Raw genomic sequence first — 18900 nt, 5'->3', positions numbered from 1 at the left:
AACACTGCAGTTCTCTCAGGCAACTGCAGTGGTGCTGCTGCTGTACAAATGCTGTCTCCTGTGTGATTTGCATTTTCAACTGCAGTGAAAACGAGAACTCACTTTGGTTTTCTGTATGCACGGCAGCCAGGCAGAGATGTCATTGTTGCAGCTTTCTTCTTTGTATTGACATGTATAGTTTTTTGTACACCTTATTTTTGGTATCTGTGGGTCCATCTTAGCAGGTTCATGTCAGGAGAGTGGCACAGTAATGGGGGATGTACAGGAGAGTGTAACAGTGTGAGAGTCACCCCGGATTAGATCTTCTGCTGAGCTTCTCTCAAGACAATAATCACATAATAACTCAGTGCCTGATACCAGTGTCTGCTTGTGACTGCTTGGTTCCATTTTTGTGCATCAGTAGATGTCCAGATCTGTTTTATTTTTGACATGTTTGTGAGTTTAGTTTTCCCAAGACTTGAACAACTGTTTGATAGGACTGGTCATTAAAATAATTAGTCTCTGAGTTACCAGTTATTAGACATTTCTGGGTAATTTTACAGTTTATTTTTTATGTAGCCACATGGCTTGTCAGGGTGTCCGTGTAGCTGCAACTGTTTTTTTTTTTTTTTTTTGGTGATGGCACATCATATGCTGCTCTGTTTGGGGCAAAGTCCTTCAACGTGACAGAGCTATTTTTTAAACAACGGTCCCGGTGCAGCGTCTGATGGATGGACATCTCATCAAGTCCAGTGACTCAAAGTGAGCTTCTTGGAATTGGGCACTTTTTGTAGCTCCAGTCAGGTGATTCTTGGATGTATTGTTGACAGGCTTGCTCACAGTTTAAGACAGCTTTTGAACTATCTTTTTCCCCCCATTTTTAATGGCTAGCCGAGTACACCTGTGTCCAGCCTTTGTATTATGAAACGTCCAGTCTCTTTAGTTCTCACATACAGATGAAGTAATCTTCTCATCTTACTCTGAATTAGGCTCTGATGCTGTGCAGCCTTCGTTCAGAGGTTGAAAGAAGGACACCTTCCTGCTTAATAAAGACACCTTTCTTTTTATTTAGGTCGATGGATCAGTCTGTAACATATCACACTTTTGTAAACACTCCTTGTCCACCTGGCCTAAGTGTAGGTGTTATAAGATCTCTGTGTATCATGACACAGTATCAAACACATGTAAACGCCATTCTGACATCAATTTGGTTGTGTCTACAGTCCTTACTGTCTCAGTGAGTCCTGCTTCTCCTATTTCTGCACTGTAGATGTCTTTGTGTCACAGGGCAGCTTTCTGTTTATCTAGAAATCTTATATTAAATGATAAAACACCAAGAACAAAAATTAAATAGCCTAGGGCAATAATAAAACAACTTATTAGCTAAAGTAATCAGTAGTTTTATGTGTTAAATTGAAGGTACCAGACTTATTTGTTTCAAAGGCCAAATCCCTTATACATATCTGATATAATTTTCATTTCTGGAGAAATAATGTAATGAGATTTTAGGGTTTTCATTATTTGTGTTATTTAAATATGGTTTACACTACAATTAAAAATAAAGGAAATACAAAGAGATTACAATGTATGATTTTTAGTATCATCCAAATGTAATTTTAACAATATACTTCTGATGCGTGATGCAATATATCAAATAATATACTATAAAATCCACATGTATTGCTTCTTAAAAATATTTTCCCAATAAACATCACTGTATTCTATTATTTACAGACACAACATGAACTGTATATTTGGAAAATAAATGGGTGGGTTATATATTGTATTCGTACAGAAAGACATGCCAAGATAGTGGAATGTTTTGCAAAATGCATTATAATGTGGAGACCAAAATATTTTTAATATATAAGCAGCACATGTTTGAGCATAAATCAATGTACGATAGATTCCGTTAAATATTGCAGACATTCATTTGCTGAGACTGTAATAACTTACAATACATTAAGAAGTGTTTTACACAAAAACAAGACTGAATTGTGACAAGCCAACTCCCACCCAGTGTACTATTGTTGTGTCTTCAACCTGTGAACAACATCTACTGCAGTGGGGGGAGGTGTCAACAACAACGAACAATTTGTTGGCCAATTTTAAAAACCTAAACATTATAGCTTCTGCCGATTAAAATCTAGCACTTTTTGTAAGTCTTCGTAAAAATACATTGCCGAGGCTTAAATTTGTCAGCCACGGTGAAGTAACAGTTATTATGTTCAGTTCCCCCCCCCTCCCGCTGCGGTTGAATTTGGTACGGTCCATAATGTGAAGCGGCACCGTCCCCCTCACGTCAGTTTATGGTAAGTCTGTGTCCACTCCTGCTGTACCGAAGGCGTCTATCGGCTCTATAATCCGCTGTGTGAACCGGGATGCTGGGGGATCCATGAAGCCGTGGGCTCCTGGGCATGGTTCTGTCACCACCAGGAAATGAATGTTGTTCATGCCGCGTCTATGCTCCTCATTAGCCGTAAACACGCAGCAGTACTGTCCGCATGAGAGAAGCTCCTCTTTTGAATTTTAGCCGTTTTTTTTTTAAATTCTTTGACGGTTGAGAAGAAGCAGCAGGAGCCACAGGGGGCAGAACTAACAAGCCGCAGCCGCTTGACAGGTGCCGTCGCCCGGCTGTGCGTGGAGAGATGCCGCCTGTCCAGAGAACGATGTCTGATCTTCGTACCCGGGCGGAGGGTATGTAAAGACAATTTTACTTCAGTGTATGTGTTGGGAAAATGTTTGAAAATCACGTTCACTTGTTATTACAAGGAGGCCGACCAGTAGCTGTCTGGAAGTACGTTACAGTGCAATAACTTGCTAGCTAAAACTGCGATTAACGGTGCCCCAGCAGGGGTCAAGGAAACCCCGGGGGGCTTGAGAGTTTTCTAAAGGAATCTCCAGAAAAAGAACTCGTTCAGTTTTAATGGAACTAATTTCAGTGAAAGTTATCCCAAAGAGAAAGTCTGCTGACATCCCCAAATCTGCAGATAAAATAGGGCTTTCCTAAAATAACGCTTTATCAAATGTGTATCTGTAGCCTGCATAAAGCATCTGAAACTGAACTAGTGTAAAGTGCACCTGACACAGCAAACCTGGCACCCATCCAGACTGGGACACCCCCAGCTATGTCCAGCCCACCACAAAGGTATCCACATGCCAGAAATCAGGAGATGTCACCAGGAGTATTGAAAGATGATGCTTGGTGACAGTAGCCAGAAGTCTAAAAGCACAATAACAAGTGTCCATGGCATCTGCAGTAGCGTGGGTTTAATAATACAGCCATTGTAATTCGGCTGGGACCCTCACTCCTTCACTGCACCAGTAACTTTCCATTGCACCTCAGTTGTGTTTGCAAGGGAAAGGGGATACGGATACATACACATTACTTAAGTGACTTGAATGCTCATAAGGGGATCTTCTTTAGGGCTCCAAAGGCTGCTTAGTAAGTTGGATGTTAAGGATTGTTTGCTTATCCAGGAGGACACCAATGCTGGACACATACAGGCTTATTGCTGGCTGCAGATGCACAGTCCTATAGGGTTTCATTGTGATGTCTTTAGATTCCTGCTGTCACTTATTTGTGGCAGACCCTGACCTATGACCTCTCTGGACTGGGGCAGGATTTATCTGCAGGGATCAATAACATATCGTATTGTTATTATTTATGGTTTGATTTGGAACGGCTTATGTTTGATTTAGAACGGGAGGCTTAGGCTGATATTTCAACCTGAGTTATTGCAGTTAAGTATATTGTTTTGGCTGCTAAAGCAAGTAGCCCGGCCTCTTAAAGTGAATTAGAGTGAACTTCCTCACATTTAGATTTTATATACTTCTACATAAGTTGTTCCATCAAGAAGTATGGGATAAGGGCACATTGATATGGATGCCTAATATTCGCCTTGCTCATTAAGTCTGCAGATATAATGTCTACAATAATTCAGATTTAGCTTGAGAGAGTTTAATTGTGTAGTGTGTTTATATAGGAAGTATTCCTGAACTGGACCCTTCATCCAAGTAGCTGGGAGTGTGGGAAATACATTTTTAAAGAGACATGTGACTCAATTTAAAAATTCAGTATTTTTGAACATGAAGGACTGTCTGAAAGCTGCAGCAGAGGAGCACAAGAACTAAAACCAACCTGTGATACGCTCAAGTTTTGGTGCACAACATATCTGTCAGCTTATCCGTATTAGCCAGGTCTGAATTGATAGACTTGATATCCATGATTGGAGCAGAATGAATAATATTGATTCTGATGTTGCCTCAGTGACCATTATTTCTTTTCAGATTTTTGAAGGTTTAATTATTGAGCATCTTTACCATCAATGCATTGATCCACTCCATAGACAATCCACTGAATCTATTTTGGTTGAGTCGGAGAATGTTTCAAACTCAAAAATGAGTCATTTACAATATAAACCAAAAATTGTGCCCACAATGTGAATAGTGGTCATACCTGCATATATCCCAACGGGCAGCCTTTATGCCACTATTTCTTATTCTTCCAATCATTCAAAGTACAGCAGTACATTTTATGTGACAGAACAAATTACACAGTGGTAAAATTGTCTTTTTGATTTATTGCCGTACGACAGATGGTTATGAATTATCTGTAATGATGAATTGATAGCTGCTTAGAATGTGGAAAAGAAAAACTGACTAGTGATTTTACCCAAACTGCGTAGATAAAAATAGATGCAAGTATGCCAGTAAAACCAGTTTGTGTGCTGTTGAATTGAAATTCCCCTGAAAAACGCTCTTTTGTTTACAAGAATGGTGCATGACGTCTAGGGTGGAGCTCACATCATCTTGTTGTTTGTAGTTGTGTTTGGTGGTAGTTTTGTGACTTGGTATTAAAATGTCACCTGAGAACTGGTAATTATAAAGCAACTGCTCACCCTGCACACTACAATAGAAATTACAGAGTGATGACACTGAAGGCCCCATGTATCTTCCTGAAAGAAATCTAAATTATTAAATACTCATATAGATTCCATAGAAAACTGCTGCTGCAGTCACAAGAGCGAACACATGAATTATGCAGCAGCTATTGCTGTCAACCCCCAGCTACCACACACTAACTTTTAAGGTTGCAAAGAGCAAACAATTTTGCTGTTTTTTTTTACTTGACTCCATACACTAAGCGTACGCTACCGTTCCCCTGCTTCCGTGAAAACAGTATCATGTTTTCTTTGCAAGCATCTTTCTGAATGTTGGATGCCGTCACCTCCAATACCATGCCAGGTTCGATGATCTATGCTGCTGCTCCACTGTCAACATTTCCAGTTTTATGGCTCCATATCTATCCAGCTATTTTGCTCAATCACGCGTCTGTTCTGCAACATTTCTTTTTGGCTGCTTTTATGAGAGCCTAAGCACACTCCCCACCCTTCAGTTTTATTTTTTAATCACCACAGTGCATCAGGCAGGCATCCATCTAGAAAGGGCAGCCCTCTGCCAGGCTTACCACCTAATCCATCAGCGGCCTGTCCGTCAGCTCCCCATGCTGCACACTCCCCAGTCTTGCCCACCACGTGCCGCTCCACTCCTTGTCACTCTTCTCCGCTGAGCTGTGGAAACATCCGACATCACTGCCAGTCTGTGCCTGCATGTGTTGCCAAAATAACCTTATCTAGGACACTTAGGGTACAGGTGACGTCAGTAGCTATCAACATGTTTAATGTGTGAACCTGCAATGACAGACAGGCACCTTTTAGTCATTGATCTCTCCAATGCAAATTTCTATGACAGGCAGGAAGGCGTTTAATACCTGCTTCCACTGTCGAGATGGGAAAGCTGATTGACGGAAACCACGCAAGTTAAGGCTAGACAGATGGCAAGAGACACCCCGTTTGCCGCCTTAGCTTGTATGCTTATCTGCAGACAGACCAAATCCCTTCTCACAATTGACACTAAAGGTGGAGATAGGCAGGTAAGCCTGTCCTGTGAGGATGAATCTATCAAAAAACCAAATGCTTGTCCTTTCGTGTCAGCTGATTCACATGATAGAAGGTGCTCCTTAGCATCTGATTGCCCACATACTAGTTTTGAATGACACAAAGTAGTCTGCTTCTTCTTCAAGCATTATAGCTCTACCTTTATGCCATTCTCAAGATTTTTTTTCCACATGTAAGTGAAGCAGGATGTTCCCCCCTAGCATTTCAATAACACCAGCTAAGCCTCAGTCTGTCTGAATAGTGGTTACAGCATGGGGAGGGAGACTGGAGGGGGATAGACTGCTCCCTTCTGAAGGGATCGAGAGCTGCCCATGTGCCTGGCGGATCACTGGCTGATAATAATGTGGCACAAAAGCCCAACATGCCACTAAATCCCCTGTCTGGGGCTGCTGGTGTGTCATATCAAGTCCCCTCGGGCCTCTCTACTCTGTCTATGTGCCGGCATGGGACATTTCCACTCCTCTACTTTCCGCTTAATGGGCTGCCTCCATCACTAACCTGCAGCCACTCTAATATGTGTTTCCTCAGATACTCAGTTTCCCTAGCCTCAGTGATTCTCCCCTGTCTGTAAAACAAAGTGGATGTGGCAGGTCATGGTGAGGAAGGGGATGCTCGTGTGCACATGTCCACACAGAGATGGTTGCAGAGTCAAAGAACCTATTCAAGTGTTTGGTCATGCACGTCCTTATATTGACCTGAAGATCCGTGAGCTGATGAGTGAGAAATTGGCAGACAGTTTCCGTGGTTTGCACCTGGCCAGTGACATTGGTTATATGCCATTCTCCATTGTTGCCTATCTAATCGAGGCAGAAACATACCTATAACATGTCTGACATAACATTACATCAACCAAAGATGGCATCCTCCGATGTCTGGTTTTGTGTAATCAACAGTCCAAAACCCAAAGACATTCAATTTACAGTAATATAAAACACAGAAAAGCACCAAATCTAATATGATGGCCTGTATTCAGCTAGAAAAGTTAGATAAGCTTAGAAAAGTATATGAATATCTGTATCACTTATTTTACAATCGGGAAAAAACAGTACAATATTATCATATCACACCATATAGCCACATTTTACAGTACTGATATAATATCAATATACTGTATCTTTCAGGTCCTTTATATTAATACCTTGGCTATTTTGAAGTAATCTACAAAAATATTTAAAGATTGTGTAAAGAAACCTGAGATTAACTGTGTAGCCCTAAACTCAAATGCTGTAATGTCTCAATGTCTTGACTGGTTTAAGAGTCCTTGAACTATCAATTCTCTCGAATTGATTAGATCCTCTGATCTGCAGGTCAGCTGGAGATCCTCAGTGATGTTGTTCAGATCGAACGTTATTTACGAGACACTAAAAAGCTGCATTGCAAATATGCTCGTGGGGCAATACATCTTCCATACTACTCAACCGAGCCATCAGCTCATAAGATGTACAGTAACTCTGTTCTCACCTCCTGTTCCAAAATGTCAAATAATTCATGAAAGCAGCATTAGACATTGAGAATAAAGGTCCTAAACTGTATTTGCAATCAAATATTTTTTTTGCTGGTTAGCTGAAGTCTTCTGGCCTGCATGTGTTTGTCTATGAGATGCACACACTGCATGAACAGCAGGGAAATGCAGCATGCCTGCACGTGCCAGAAGACAGTCAATGTGATCGTGTCACAGCGGGTTGACAAGGTCAGATAGAGAGGTGTCGGCAGGCACTCCACAGGGAAGCGACACCCTCAATGGTTGGGAAGATGAAACTCTTGCTGCCCTTGACCCCCAAGATCTCAAGCATTTTATGACCCCTTCCTCGTCTCAACTTTTATGTCCAACCAGGCCACAGTACTGCTTCCACACATGTATGGTTAGTTCTTCTAAAACACACATTAAGGACCTCATTCACAGCAGTATTTACTGTCTTTGAATGTGTTTACAGTGCACCCTTATTATGATTACTGTCTTTTGCAAATACTTGAGAGTTCTGGTTCTGAATAGGTGGCCTTTGGTGATCTGGGACTAATGTTGACATGCATAGTTAATGCATTAGGTACAATATAAAACCTGTGTGGTTTGGTTGAAATGAACCCTGGTGCATTTTTCTGGTTAGTGCTGTTTGTGTCAGATGCTGTGATAACTGTGGGTTGAGCCATGGTGCAGGCTAAACAACCAACAACCAGACAGAGATCCTCGAGAATAGATGGTCTTGGTCTAGCTCTGAATGATGGAGATGCCAGTTTTGCCTGTTAAGTTAACATATTACTAACATGTCCCATCAGGTCAGTGAGCATAACTCAAACACTGTGATGGATTAATTGTCATTGCTCAGCCATTTGGATATTATAGCTATTTTTAGAAAACATGATATAAATTAATATGGTTGTTGCCCCCATTTCAGATTTGCATCTTGAGCTTTGATGTTGATTACGTGTCTTTATCAGTAAGTATACCAATACTGACTTTTGTTGGACATTTAGATTTAAACATGGCATATTCCTGCAAAAGGAGGCCTACATTGAAATTAGTAAAGCTGATTGAATTTAGCTGTGTTTGACAGCAGAATGGATCTCCTTTCATCACAGTCAGTCGCAGAAAGGCTCTGACAGCATTTGGCTAGCTCTTCATCCATGTTTTGGAAAAATGAAAAACTGATTCACCCCTTAATAAATAATAAAACTGTTTGGTTAAGGCTATATACAAAACCAGTGTTGACTGTCGGTAGGAGACAGGACGTGAACTCCTGCTCTCCAGTGACAAAGTTAAATGACAATGATCCTTACTTTTACATTCACAAATAGAATGTTCCCTGATTTTCTGCTCTGGCATAAACATAAACCGTTTTAAGCAGTCTGTATTAACAGCTAATGATATGATTTATCTTCAGTAGAAGCTCACCAAACCAGTCAGACAGGAGATGAAACCACCAATCCATCTGGCCTTACAACAATGACACAGCCAAATGAGACTATGAGATCTAGTCCCCTGACTTTTTGTACAGACATTCATGTTTCCCTCAGAGTGATTTCCCACCACCTGCAGCTCTGCTTTGTGTTAAGTGCTAGTTAACAGATATTAGCATGCTAAGAAGTGAAGATAAGCTAAGATGTTGACTGTGATAAACGTGCCTGAATCAACATGCTAATGTTAACATTCAGCTGAAGTAGCCTCACAATGCTGCTGGCACCTCTGTAAACTCTTAGCTGCTTGATGAATAACCTTACTGATAACACATTTGTTTATTAATTTTCTGTCAGTGGACAAATACATCGACCATTTTCTTTTGCCTCTACTGAGGTTGTTTCCCTAACAGCTGTGGAGGAACCTCAAACATGTTGTTGACGCCTTATGTGTTGTTTTGACTATGACCTGTTGTATTATTTTATGTGGATGTATGTGGTTTTGATGAAGATAAGGAGCAGTTGGCGGTCAGGCACAACATTGACACAGCGCTGGCACTGAATGACTGGGATTCACAAGGTCTGTTTCCTGTTTGCAGACCTTTGTGTTGCATACCATGCGCTCTTCCGTTATACCATTCATAAAGTCGCACACAGTGGAAAGGTTTCTGTCCCTGCAGATCCCTCGCTAAGCTAAGCCAGGCCAGCCCTGTGATGTCACAGCAAGCCCCAGCTGCCTTATGTTGTCCCTGGACTGTCCGTCCCACTGTAGCCCGCCTGAGCCTATGGGGATCCAGACTGAGCCAAATGGGGAGGGGGATTAATTCTGCAGCTGCCCTGTTGTTGTTGTGAGTGCTGGTTACAGCATTGTGATCTGATAAGCGACTTATGGATGTTACTGTTGCTTAGATTGAGGCAGTATCTGTATCCCCCTCTAGCCTCCCCCGAACCCATTCACAAACGGTTGGAGACTGGGGGGGGCTTTCATCTCTGGAACTTTGATTGCCATGAATAGACTGTGGCTGCTCTGTCTACTGAAATATTTATCTGGCATAAATTAATCATGTGCAGATTTTCCTTTGGTGGCGATGAGAGGATATAAATGGCTCACTGGGTTGTGAGATTGAGAAATCCAGAAGCCCAGGGATTTGGAACAAGTGTGACCCTAATCACCATGGTAGATAGCCTCAGGTTAAGGTGGGCAATGTGCAGACTGACAATGTTGAACTCCATATCACACCTCACCTTTCTGTCTTACTTCTGTTTAGGTACTTGTTATGTGGTGGTCTAAACATTTTTACTGGAGCCAGGTCACACTTGTCATATCCTCTGCATTTTCTTTTTTCAGCAAAGTATTTGATGCAGTTTTTCTTCACAGTGCCTCTTTGGCTGCCATTCATTTGTTCATGTGAGATCAATGTCAGCAGCCCCAGCTGTCTGCTCCCACCCACCCTCGTATTATTGAATGAATTGTGTGGGAGCCTAGATGTGGCCAGGTCACGTGGCTCCTCATCTACACTTTATTGACCAACGTACAACTTTCTCATGCTTGGTTAGTATCTGAACAGTTAGATTAAACTCTGTTTGGAAATGTTTCTAGAAGAACAAAAAGCCTTTTTATGTTTTGTTTTGCATCTAGTTGGATGTTAGACCCCCAGGTATCAACTCACGGACCTTTCTGAACAATCCTAAGGCTTTAGTCATGGAGCCAACGCAATCATCAATGTATAATCATGGATATAGCAGATGCTGACCAAAAGAAGTTGTAAAATGCAGCCAGCAGGTGACATGACATCTTTTATGATTTGTTATAAAAGCTTTATTTGAGGTCTAACATGAATAGCCAGAAATAAGATGCGGTTGCTAAAAATATCTCGACTATAATAACGGTTGATCCTCTTATTTTGAAAACAAGGATTAGTGCTGTTACTGTTACTGACAGTCAGGAGGCAACATACTAACCATATTTTAGGGATGTATTTTGAAGGTTAAGTTGGTCAGCTCTACGGTTTATCATGTGACTGCTGAGGGACAGTCATTTAATTCCAGAGTGTTATGTTTTAGAGTTTGGTTGTTTAAGGTCTTTGAAGTGTACTGCTTTGTAACCATGATTTTCAGCAGTTATTAAGAGACTACGCTTGATGTGGAGACATACAAAAATTAGCAGTAACAAAAGAAATAACAATCTGATTGACATACTTTCAGTTTCTTAAAAGGGAAACTCTCACAGAGGGAATTTCCAGTGCCCAGTGGTTTCAGAGTGTCTCTGTAACCTGCAATACTCAGTAAGGAATAAAAAGATAGACCGGGGAACACCGGCATGCCTTGGCCAATGCCAAGCCATGCTGGGCCCAGTTTTTTCCCATTGGGCACACTCTCCAAAATACGTGCCCCTTGTGACTATTGTTCCACCCGTCTGTCTGTTGGCTGACACAAGCAATAATCCTGACATCTGGCCTGCATCCAAACTCATTACGACACTCGATGGCATTGATCCTTCCTCTAGAGGCTTCCCCTCCAGAGCTGTGTGCTTCTGCTCTCTACTCTACTGAGTGTTTTTTGGCTCCTTGTTACTCTTTCCTCCCTTCTTTTTCCCTGCCTCTTACATTGTTTTTATACAGCCACCTAGAATGGATAATATGGTGGTCCCATTAATAGATGAACGGTGTTGTTATAAAGCCTAATATAGCACAGATTAAGAATTCTATGAACAGTGAGTATCCACCCAGTTTCCCGTTCTTGCTCTCTTTATTGATGTCAGGGTAGTTGAGCCATGACACGCCTGCAGTTAATGAAATTAGTGCTGAGAAAATGCACAGTGTCCACCAGGGAATATTAAGAGCAGTTCCCACTGAGACGTCTGTGGTAGTGGCTGAGGATATTATCCACTCAGTGTGGTGGAAACTAGGTTATTAATGCTTGTCGAGGAGAGGCTGGGGAAAGGCTGTTTTGATGATTGACCCTGGATGGTGTTGGCCTGTCAGGGTTGGCCTTGTTTGTAACTTAAATTTGGTGAGGGCCAACGTTACAGTTAGGGTGCGCATTAATGTCAAGCTGGATTCCATTGTTACTTTTGTTAAGTCAACTAAAACAGCTCGGCATTTTGAAACCAAACTGTGCTGACATGAGTTGGTAGTGTAAAATACAAGAGGTCTGGTTTTATTCATCCCGTTCAACTGGAATTGTGGAATTGATGGGCCACAGTCCCAGACCAGTGTTTCTCTGGCAACTCCTCAAGCCCCGCTGACCACTCTCTGGCTCTAGCTCTACTTTTGTTCTTCTAATCCAATTAAAGTGTTCAATATGCAGCCTTTAATTGGATCAGGTGTGTGAGAATAGTAGCTCTTAGAAAAAACCTGGAAATCAAGTAGCTCTTGAAGACTTGAGAAGCACTAATTCTAACCGGACATAAGGCTGCTCTGCCACCAACTAGCTGTCCAAAAAGCATTACAGTACACAAAAGAAAACAATAGAGAAATCTGCTACTCACTGCAACTTTTCCCCAGTTACATGTTTTTGTGGAGGAGGTACAGTCCACTATATTTTTCGACAACAGTTAAACAGTCATTTATTTCAAGAAGATAAACACTAACCATAAAACAGACACAGTGGCTCATAGACTATTAACTTTGCTGTGTAAAAATTAAGGCACTACATTTTGTTTTCGGATGGTCATTACGTAATCTATCAGAAACCAAAGAAAGACAATTTAAATATTAAACTAAGAAACGTTGCAATGAGGATCAAGCATTTGTGTTTTTATGACTGGGTATTGTTGCATATCTGCAGTAATGAACAGCTGTTTGTTATGTATTTTTTGCTTATTGTAGATCCCCTATTTATTGCCCAGTGTTGCTCATTTACTTGGAACCTGAAATTGTCCAAAAACAGAAGATGATGTGGATGGCTCTTCAAGCTCTGGCTCCTCATTAGTGTTTTCCATACCACTGTTGCTCGTTATATGAGCTGGGCTAACCTGACTAGCATGGTTAAAGCTTAACAGCTGTCCTACCTACTGTCCTACCTTTCTGGGGCTGTGTCCAAAATCTTGACTGTGAGTCATCGACATTTTACACCATCACTGCCAGGTGTACTTGCATAACTGTATTATACACATCTGTCAAAGGTGAAGCATTGCATTGTGGGATTTGCTGCACAAAATGCATATATGCTATGGAGACTACATTTTTTGTTCCATTGTGGGAGTTTTTGAAGGCACTTTGCAGTGCATGGTTTTTATACTCAGAATTCAGACACTCAACTAAATGCAGTGCTCCGAGACAGTCCAGTTGAAAGTCACACTTGAATGCTGAATGTTAAGTTGAGTGCTTTGTATGTGCCAAGACATGGACCATAATTAGACTGTTCTAGACTAATAAGAGGTTTATAATATGTGGTTTATAGGGCATATTCAATAGAAACGAGACAATAACAGGTCCAGTTTGGGACAAACATATGACAGTGTTACACCCTTGGTCTATTTAAATCTATTTCTATTGTGTTAACACCTTTGTTTCTAACCATACCAGCATGCTGCACAATTGTTAAAATACTAAAATTTGCATATTTGACGTAATCGTTTGTTGTTGTTTTTCTTTAACTTTGTAGACAACCCTTTGTGTCAAAGCTGCTAAACAGAGAAAGCAGAAGGACTAAGTTAGGCACTAGCAGTACCAGCTGCAACTGGTGCATTGCAGCACCTGGCCTACACCAGCACACAGGCTCCTGCTGCGAGGGCTCATTCAGAACACAGAGACACAACATCAATCACGGCTGCTCAGCCAGCTCCTCTGGCCTGCTATTTCACACAGGCCTTATGCTGCAGTCACCAGCTATGTCTGCCTCCTGTTTTCATTTCTCACTGTAGACACTAATTCCATGATCACCTGAGCCTCTTAAAGATTTGGCTTCTTGACTTGCTTTGTTTGCTGGCTTTGTTCATTTGTGTGCAAGATGAGATCTTTGTTTGACATATAAATGATTGCTGTTGACGGGTGATTGTGCAGGAGGTCTGATATCTCATAAACACCGGCCACAAATTAGTGCTGCAAAAAGCATCTCACTCAAAACTGAAATTATGAACACTCATGACTCTTCAAGAAATCATTTTTGGGGCATTGTTGCCTTCTTCAAACAGTGTACAGTAGAGATTTGACAGAAAACAAGGAGAGAGAGAGATTGGCATGCAGCAAACACCCCCAGCTGGACACAAACCTGTGATGCTGCAATTCTTGGCAGGCGCCTTGACCCCAAGGCCACCAGGGCGCCCAAAGGAAAATCACTGAGAATAAAAATATTGTGGGAAATATTTTCCATTTCTGTGACATTGATGCTGTATTTTGCAGTGTTAGTCTCTGACACTGCAAATGGCACAGTATTGCTTGCAGAACGTCTGCAGCACTTAAATTGCCTCCAGCTTCGGATAGCATGCCTTTGAGTCAATGTCCTTTCCCTCACCTTTACTCAGTGCTGTTACTCATTCCCAACCACCTGTCTTCTCAGTGTTACCAGGTGAGCTCTTGGCTGCAAAGTCTGTTTTAATGTTGGACAGAAGAGGCTAGGCCTACTGACACGCAAAGAGGATGGAACTTAACTGCTCTCAAGAAGGGACCTCCTACCACCAAGGTGATGTAGGATCAGTGGATCAACACTTCTGGAGTATTATGTAATGCTTTGGCGGCACTTGCCATTACACTGCCTCTTAGATTTAAGAGGTCATGTTTCTGTAAATCCTCACCTGGCCTTGAAATAACTTTTATACTTCTCCCGGAGCCAAATTTAGATCCCATTAAGATATCACTATTCACAAATTCAATTTCCCTGTGTCCTATTATGTGTGAATGATTAAACCTCTGTTGAAATGTGTTTGCAGAGTTCTGAAAAGTGTTTTTCAAATTGATTATAGTTAATTCTGGGCAACTAATTCTTACATCTCTCGTATTATATCTTATACATGCTCCAATTTCTAGACAACCCTTTTTCCCCACTGTATACAAAAAAAACAAACAAAAAAAACCAAAACAAAAACAACTGTCATGAACTTCAAGGAATCACTAGTTGACTGCACCATATTGTGGACACCATGCATCTAGGCTATTTTGGTCCTTTGCCTAAACAGTACATGTGATAATTTCTGACATCATGGTAGGAAGTTTCCCTGCTTAATCAGTAGGCTCCTTAATCTCATGCTGCTCCCTGGATCCGCACACCCTTTAATCCAATAAACCACCTATGCTGATCTGACGTCTTGCATAACAGGGCTGGGATAGCCAACCCATGTTTCCCCCGGTGACCAAATGACTACAGGGGGCCAGTTATTTTTAGTCCAAGAGCACATTCTAAGAAGAGGAACTATCAGGAGATGATGGTGGGAAGAAGGAAGGTTTGGCAGTCACTCCTCAGTAATCCTCTGTGCTAAGCCAAGTGGATCATTAAAATAACAAGAGCTGTAATTTAAGGTTCAGGGTTTGAGTTTGTAACATGAGTGGGAAAGTGCAAAGAGTAAGGTGAGAATAAGAGGGGGTAAAAAGAGCAGAGAAAGTTGCAAGTGTGACTTTGAAGACTGTGTCAGCCTTCCTCTTTGTTTCCTCTGAACTTGACATGACGTGAAAGAAATACTGTAGGCAGACGGGGGAGGGGGGCATGTTGCAACTGGTGCACATCCGGCAGGGGCTCCAGTTACAGTACCTTATGACACTGTGCTTTGTTGTTGATATTTCAAGCGGCCAGCTTCCCTCACATGTGTCCCCCTTCCTTCCATTTTTACACTCCAGGATTTATCTCTGGTTGTGGAAGCTATGCTATGCCCGCGCTTACCTCGTAACCCCTGACACCGCTGCTACTGCTTGCTAGGTAGGACAGTCCAGCACCCACTGGATCACATGAATGCAACCCGAGAGTCTATGAATACTGTTGACTTAAGTGTTTTACAGTAGTGCTCTCTTGGCAGTGCTCAGGGCACTAACCTATACGTATCAATTAAAACACGAGGATAGGGAAATGTGAACCTTGGGAATCTTGTTTTTTTTTTTTTTTTTTTTTTTATCATTTCTCATCTTACAAACAAGATGATCCCTGTCAAATCTACGTCTGTACGTGTGTCAGTTATTTAATCTTCAAATGGTGCTTCAACACACACTATGTAGATTCTGCAGTGCAGCATTTTTTCACTGTTTTTAAATGATTAATCGATTATCAAAATAGTTGCTGATTATTTTTCAGTTGATCGACTAATTATCTAATTGACTAATTCTTTCAGCTCTGCATTCAATATCAGTAATAGTAGTAGTAGTTCACTGTACATCCATTCCAGTTCTTGTACATCTTTGCCAGTCACTCTGTGTTCAGTAGAGAGATTCTTTGGTGTGTTTCCTATTTGCCATCCCGCACTGCAGTAAGCATCTTCAGGCTAGAGGCCTGATATATTCCCGCAACATCCCTAGACATCCTTTTTTCATGACGCAGCACCTGTCTCTAGCATGGAAGGAAACAGAACATGGTGTCCGTCTGTGATGTTTTAGAACTTGCCTGCAGAGGCAAAGCAAGGCAGAAATGCCTCTTGCCGATCACAAAAATAACAATATTTGTGAGTGTTTTTTAAAAATTGGGAAAATGCACGCCTAGGCATCTCTGCAACCCACGTAGAGCCTTCATTTGATGTACTGATTTAGCCAACAATTCTCCATCCCACTTGGTTGAACTTGGTGGGAGCAGAGCAGTGTTGCCTCGTTCAGAGATGGAGAGAAAAATAGTGTTATCCTTCCAGAGTGAGTGTTTTTTTTCTAGTATGTAATAAAGGTATGTGACTATATGTAGGAGTGCATTGTGACTTCTGTCAATTAAACATTTAATGTTTCATTCAGTGGTCAGAATAAGGCATAGTATTTAAGTGAGGAATGAATGAGCTCTGTTAGCTGGTCTTTTATACGTTTGGTTTGGATTAAAGCCTTGCATGTGCACTACCTCTGTACTGTAGTTATCTGTCACCACATTGCTGTAGCTGATTCAGATAACAGATTAGTCCACACAGCAGGATGTCATTCTGGACAGGAAATTCCCAGCTCTAATCACAACACGTTTCCTGCAACAAATGGAAAGTCTTCAGAGGCAGTTGCTGAAATGCGAGCTTTGAAAAGTCTCTTAAGCAATCCGACTATGAACATTTACTGCATAAAAATGTTTTTAACAAAGGCAGTTAACCTTGGCCTGGTTTTGACCTCATCAACTCTATAGTTTTGTAAGCAGGACTTGCACAGCTCACACAAGTGCAAAAGTCTGATGTCTTATCTTAAATACAGTATGTGTCACTGTTATGTAATTGCAATAAAAATATATGATGTTCTCACCATTAAACAAGTGAATGTAAAAATATTTCTGATATTTAATTCACAGCAAGTTGTTGTAAGAGTCAGACTGTACAACCCCGATTCCAAAAACAAGGCTGTGTAAAACAAATGAAACAGAATGTGATCACAATGTGAACTTTCGTATCTAAGCTGTCTAAAGCACCAAGGTCAACTGCATTCTCTGCAGTTTTTACTCTGAATGTTGAAATTACTGACTTGTCTTTTACAGATTCCAAAGTCTCCTTTGGGGACTTTTCGACACGCACCAGCTCAAAAACTTCAAAACACCTTTCCATCTCAAGTTTGTTTGTGCTCAGAGGAGATTTTGTTTCTTATAGAGTGTCTTTTTTTCCCGTGCTGCAGGATATGAAAAGACAGAGGACACATCAGAAAAGACATCCCTAGCTGACCAAGAAGATGCTCGACTGATACACCTCAACCAGCCGCAGTTCACCAAGTTTTGCAGCAATCGAGTCAGGTAAGAGATCGGTATTTATGGAAATGTAATGAATGTGATGGGAAATATTTCCCGTATGTATTGTATGGAGAGTCTGTAATTAAAATGGTTTGAATAAGAGCTACACCATGTGGTCATAATCAAGGGTTAATTTATTGAAAACAAGTTGTATTAAGTTAATATCAAAGCAGTTTCAGGATATTGTGGACAGTGCAGTGTGGCAGCATTACCAACAGTTAATTCAAGCTCTAAAGCATAAAAGAGCACCACATGAGGCAGCTGCACTTAATACTTGGGTCACAAATATTGATGGTTATCAGAAATGGTGCCTCACACCAGAGAAATGTGAGGAAATGAAAAACTGACGTGTTGGCAAATTTTGAAAGAGTAGCTCGGGTGGTTGAGAAAAAGCTTCTTTTGAAGTATCCTGTAGTATTAAAACATTTTTTTGTGTATTTTAGTTTTTAGTTTTCCTTCTCTTTTCAGTGTGTGGGTGGCGATTAACTGTCACGTGGTGTGCATTTGATTTGCAGCCCATGCAGTAAACTTTGCATGATCCACATTTATAGCTTCACTAGATCAATCCTGGAATACCACCCAGGCAGTGGTGTTGGAGCTCTGTGGTGGTCTGCATGTTTCCCCTGAGTACCCCCTTCAAAGTAAAGTGCGTAGCTGCCCTTTACTGCCATCTTTTACACCTCTTCCCTATGCATTTAACTGGGCATTGTGCTCTTTGTTGCTTTTTTTGTGTGCTAGGAAACAAAACTCTGTCTACTCCCAAAGTGCCCACAATGGTGTCTCAGAATAGATTTACACAGTGGTCTGCTCCTCAAGATTTTGAGTTTTCATGGACAAACTGTCCTCATTAAGCCGAGGAACCTGCTTGAAACAGTCCTGCTATAAGAAGACAAACAGACTATGTCCTCTGAGATTCACAGCCGAAGATGATGAGAACATATACAACATGTAGAGGTTTGATGTCTGCTGCTGTCCGTGCTAGTCTTGAAAATACAGCTTCATGCAAGTCCCACAAGGTTGTCCTCTATCACTTACCATCCAGCTTTTCCAGTGTAATTATGTAAAGTGAAGATGCTTTTCCCATGTCACTTAAAATTACATTTCATCCCAGCTGCTTTAAAACATTCACACTCAAAGTTGTATTCTCTCAAGGATTTTGCTTTGTGTGTATTGCGGCTATTTTTGACTTGGTAATGGCAACCCAGAGGCCATCAGTGCTTTTCATGGTGACCTGCAACATAACTTGCCA

At 41.3% G+C, this 18900-nt stretch overlaps 1 protein-coding gene across 12 annotated transcripts in view; it reads left to right on the top strand.

The window, feature by feature from the left end:
• The first annotated feature begins 2235 nt into the window (after positions 1-2235).
• Positions 2236-18900, top strand: part of atp8a1 (ATPase phospholipid transporting 8A1) — a 98142-nt gene continuing 81477 nt past the window's right edge. For 8 of the 12 annotated variants that reach the window (XM_076739194.1, XM_076739192.1, XM_076739187.1 and 5 more), the window contains exons 1-2: positions 2242-2676; positions 17540-17654. In XM_076739194.1, coding sequence (XP_076595309.1) covers positions 2628-2676; positions 17540-17654 — 164 coding nt within the window. In that variant the 5' untranslated portion in view covers positions 2242-2627. Of the gene's footprint in view, positions 2677-14343; positions 14457-17539; positions 17655-18900 lie in introns of those variants that run through there. The other 4 variants (XM_076739198.1, XM_076739197.1, XM_076739189.1 and 1 more) reach the window with 3 other exon arrangements.

The sequence above is a fragment of the Chaetodon auriga genome, chromosome 9, assembly GCF_051107435.1.
Source record: "Chaetodon auriga isolate fChaAug3 chromosome 9, fChaAug3.hap1, whole genome shotgun sequence".
Lineage (NCBI taxonomy): Eukaryota > Metazoa > Chordata > Actinopteri > Chaetodontiformes > Chaetodontidae > Chaetodon > Chaetodon auriga.
Note: the sequence above shows the minus strand (reverse complement) of the source record. Positions and strands in the feature narration are given on the sequence as shown.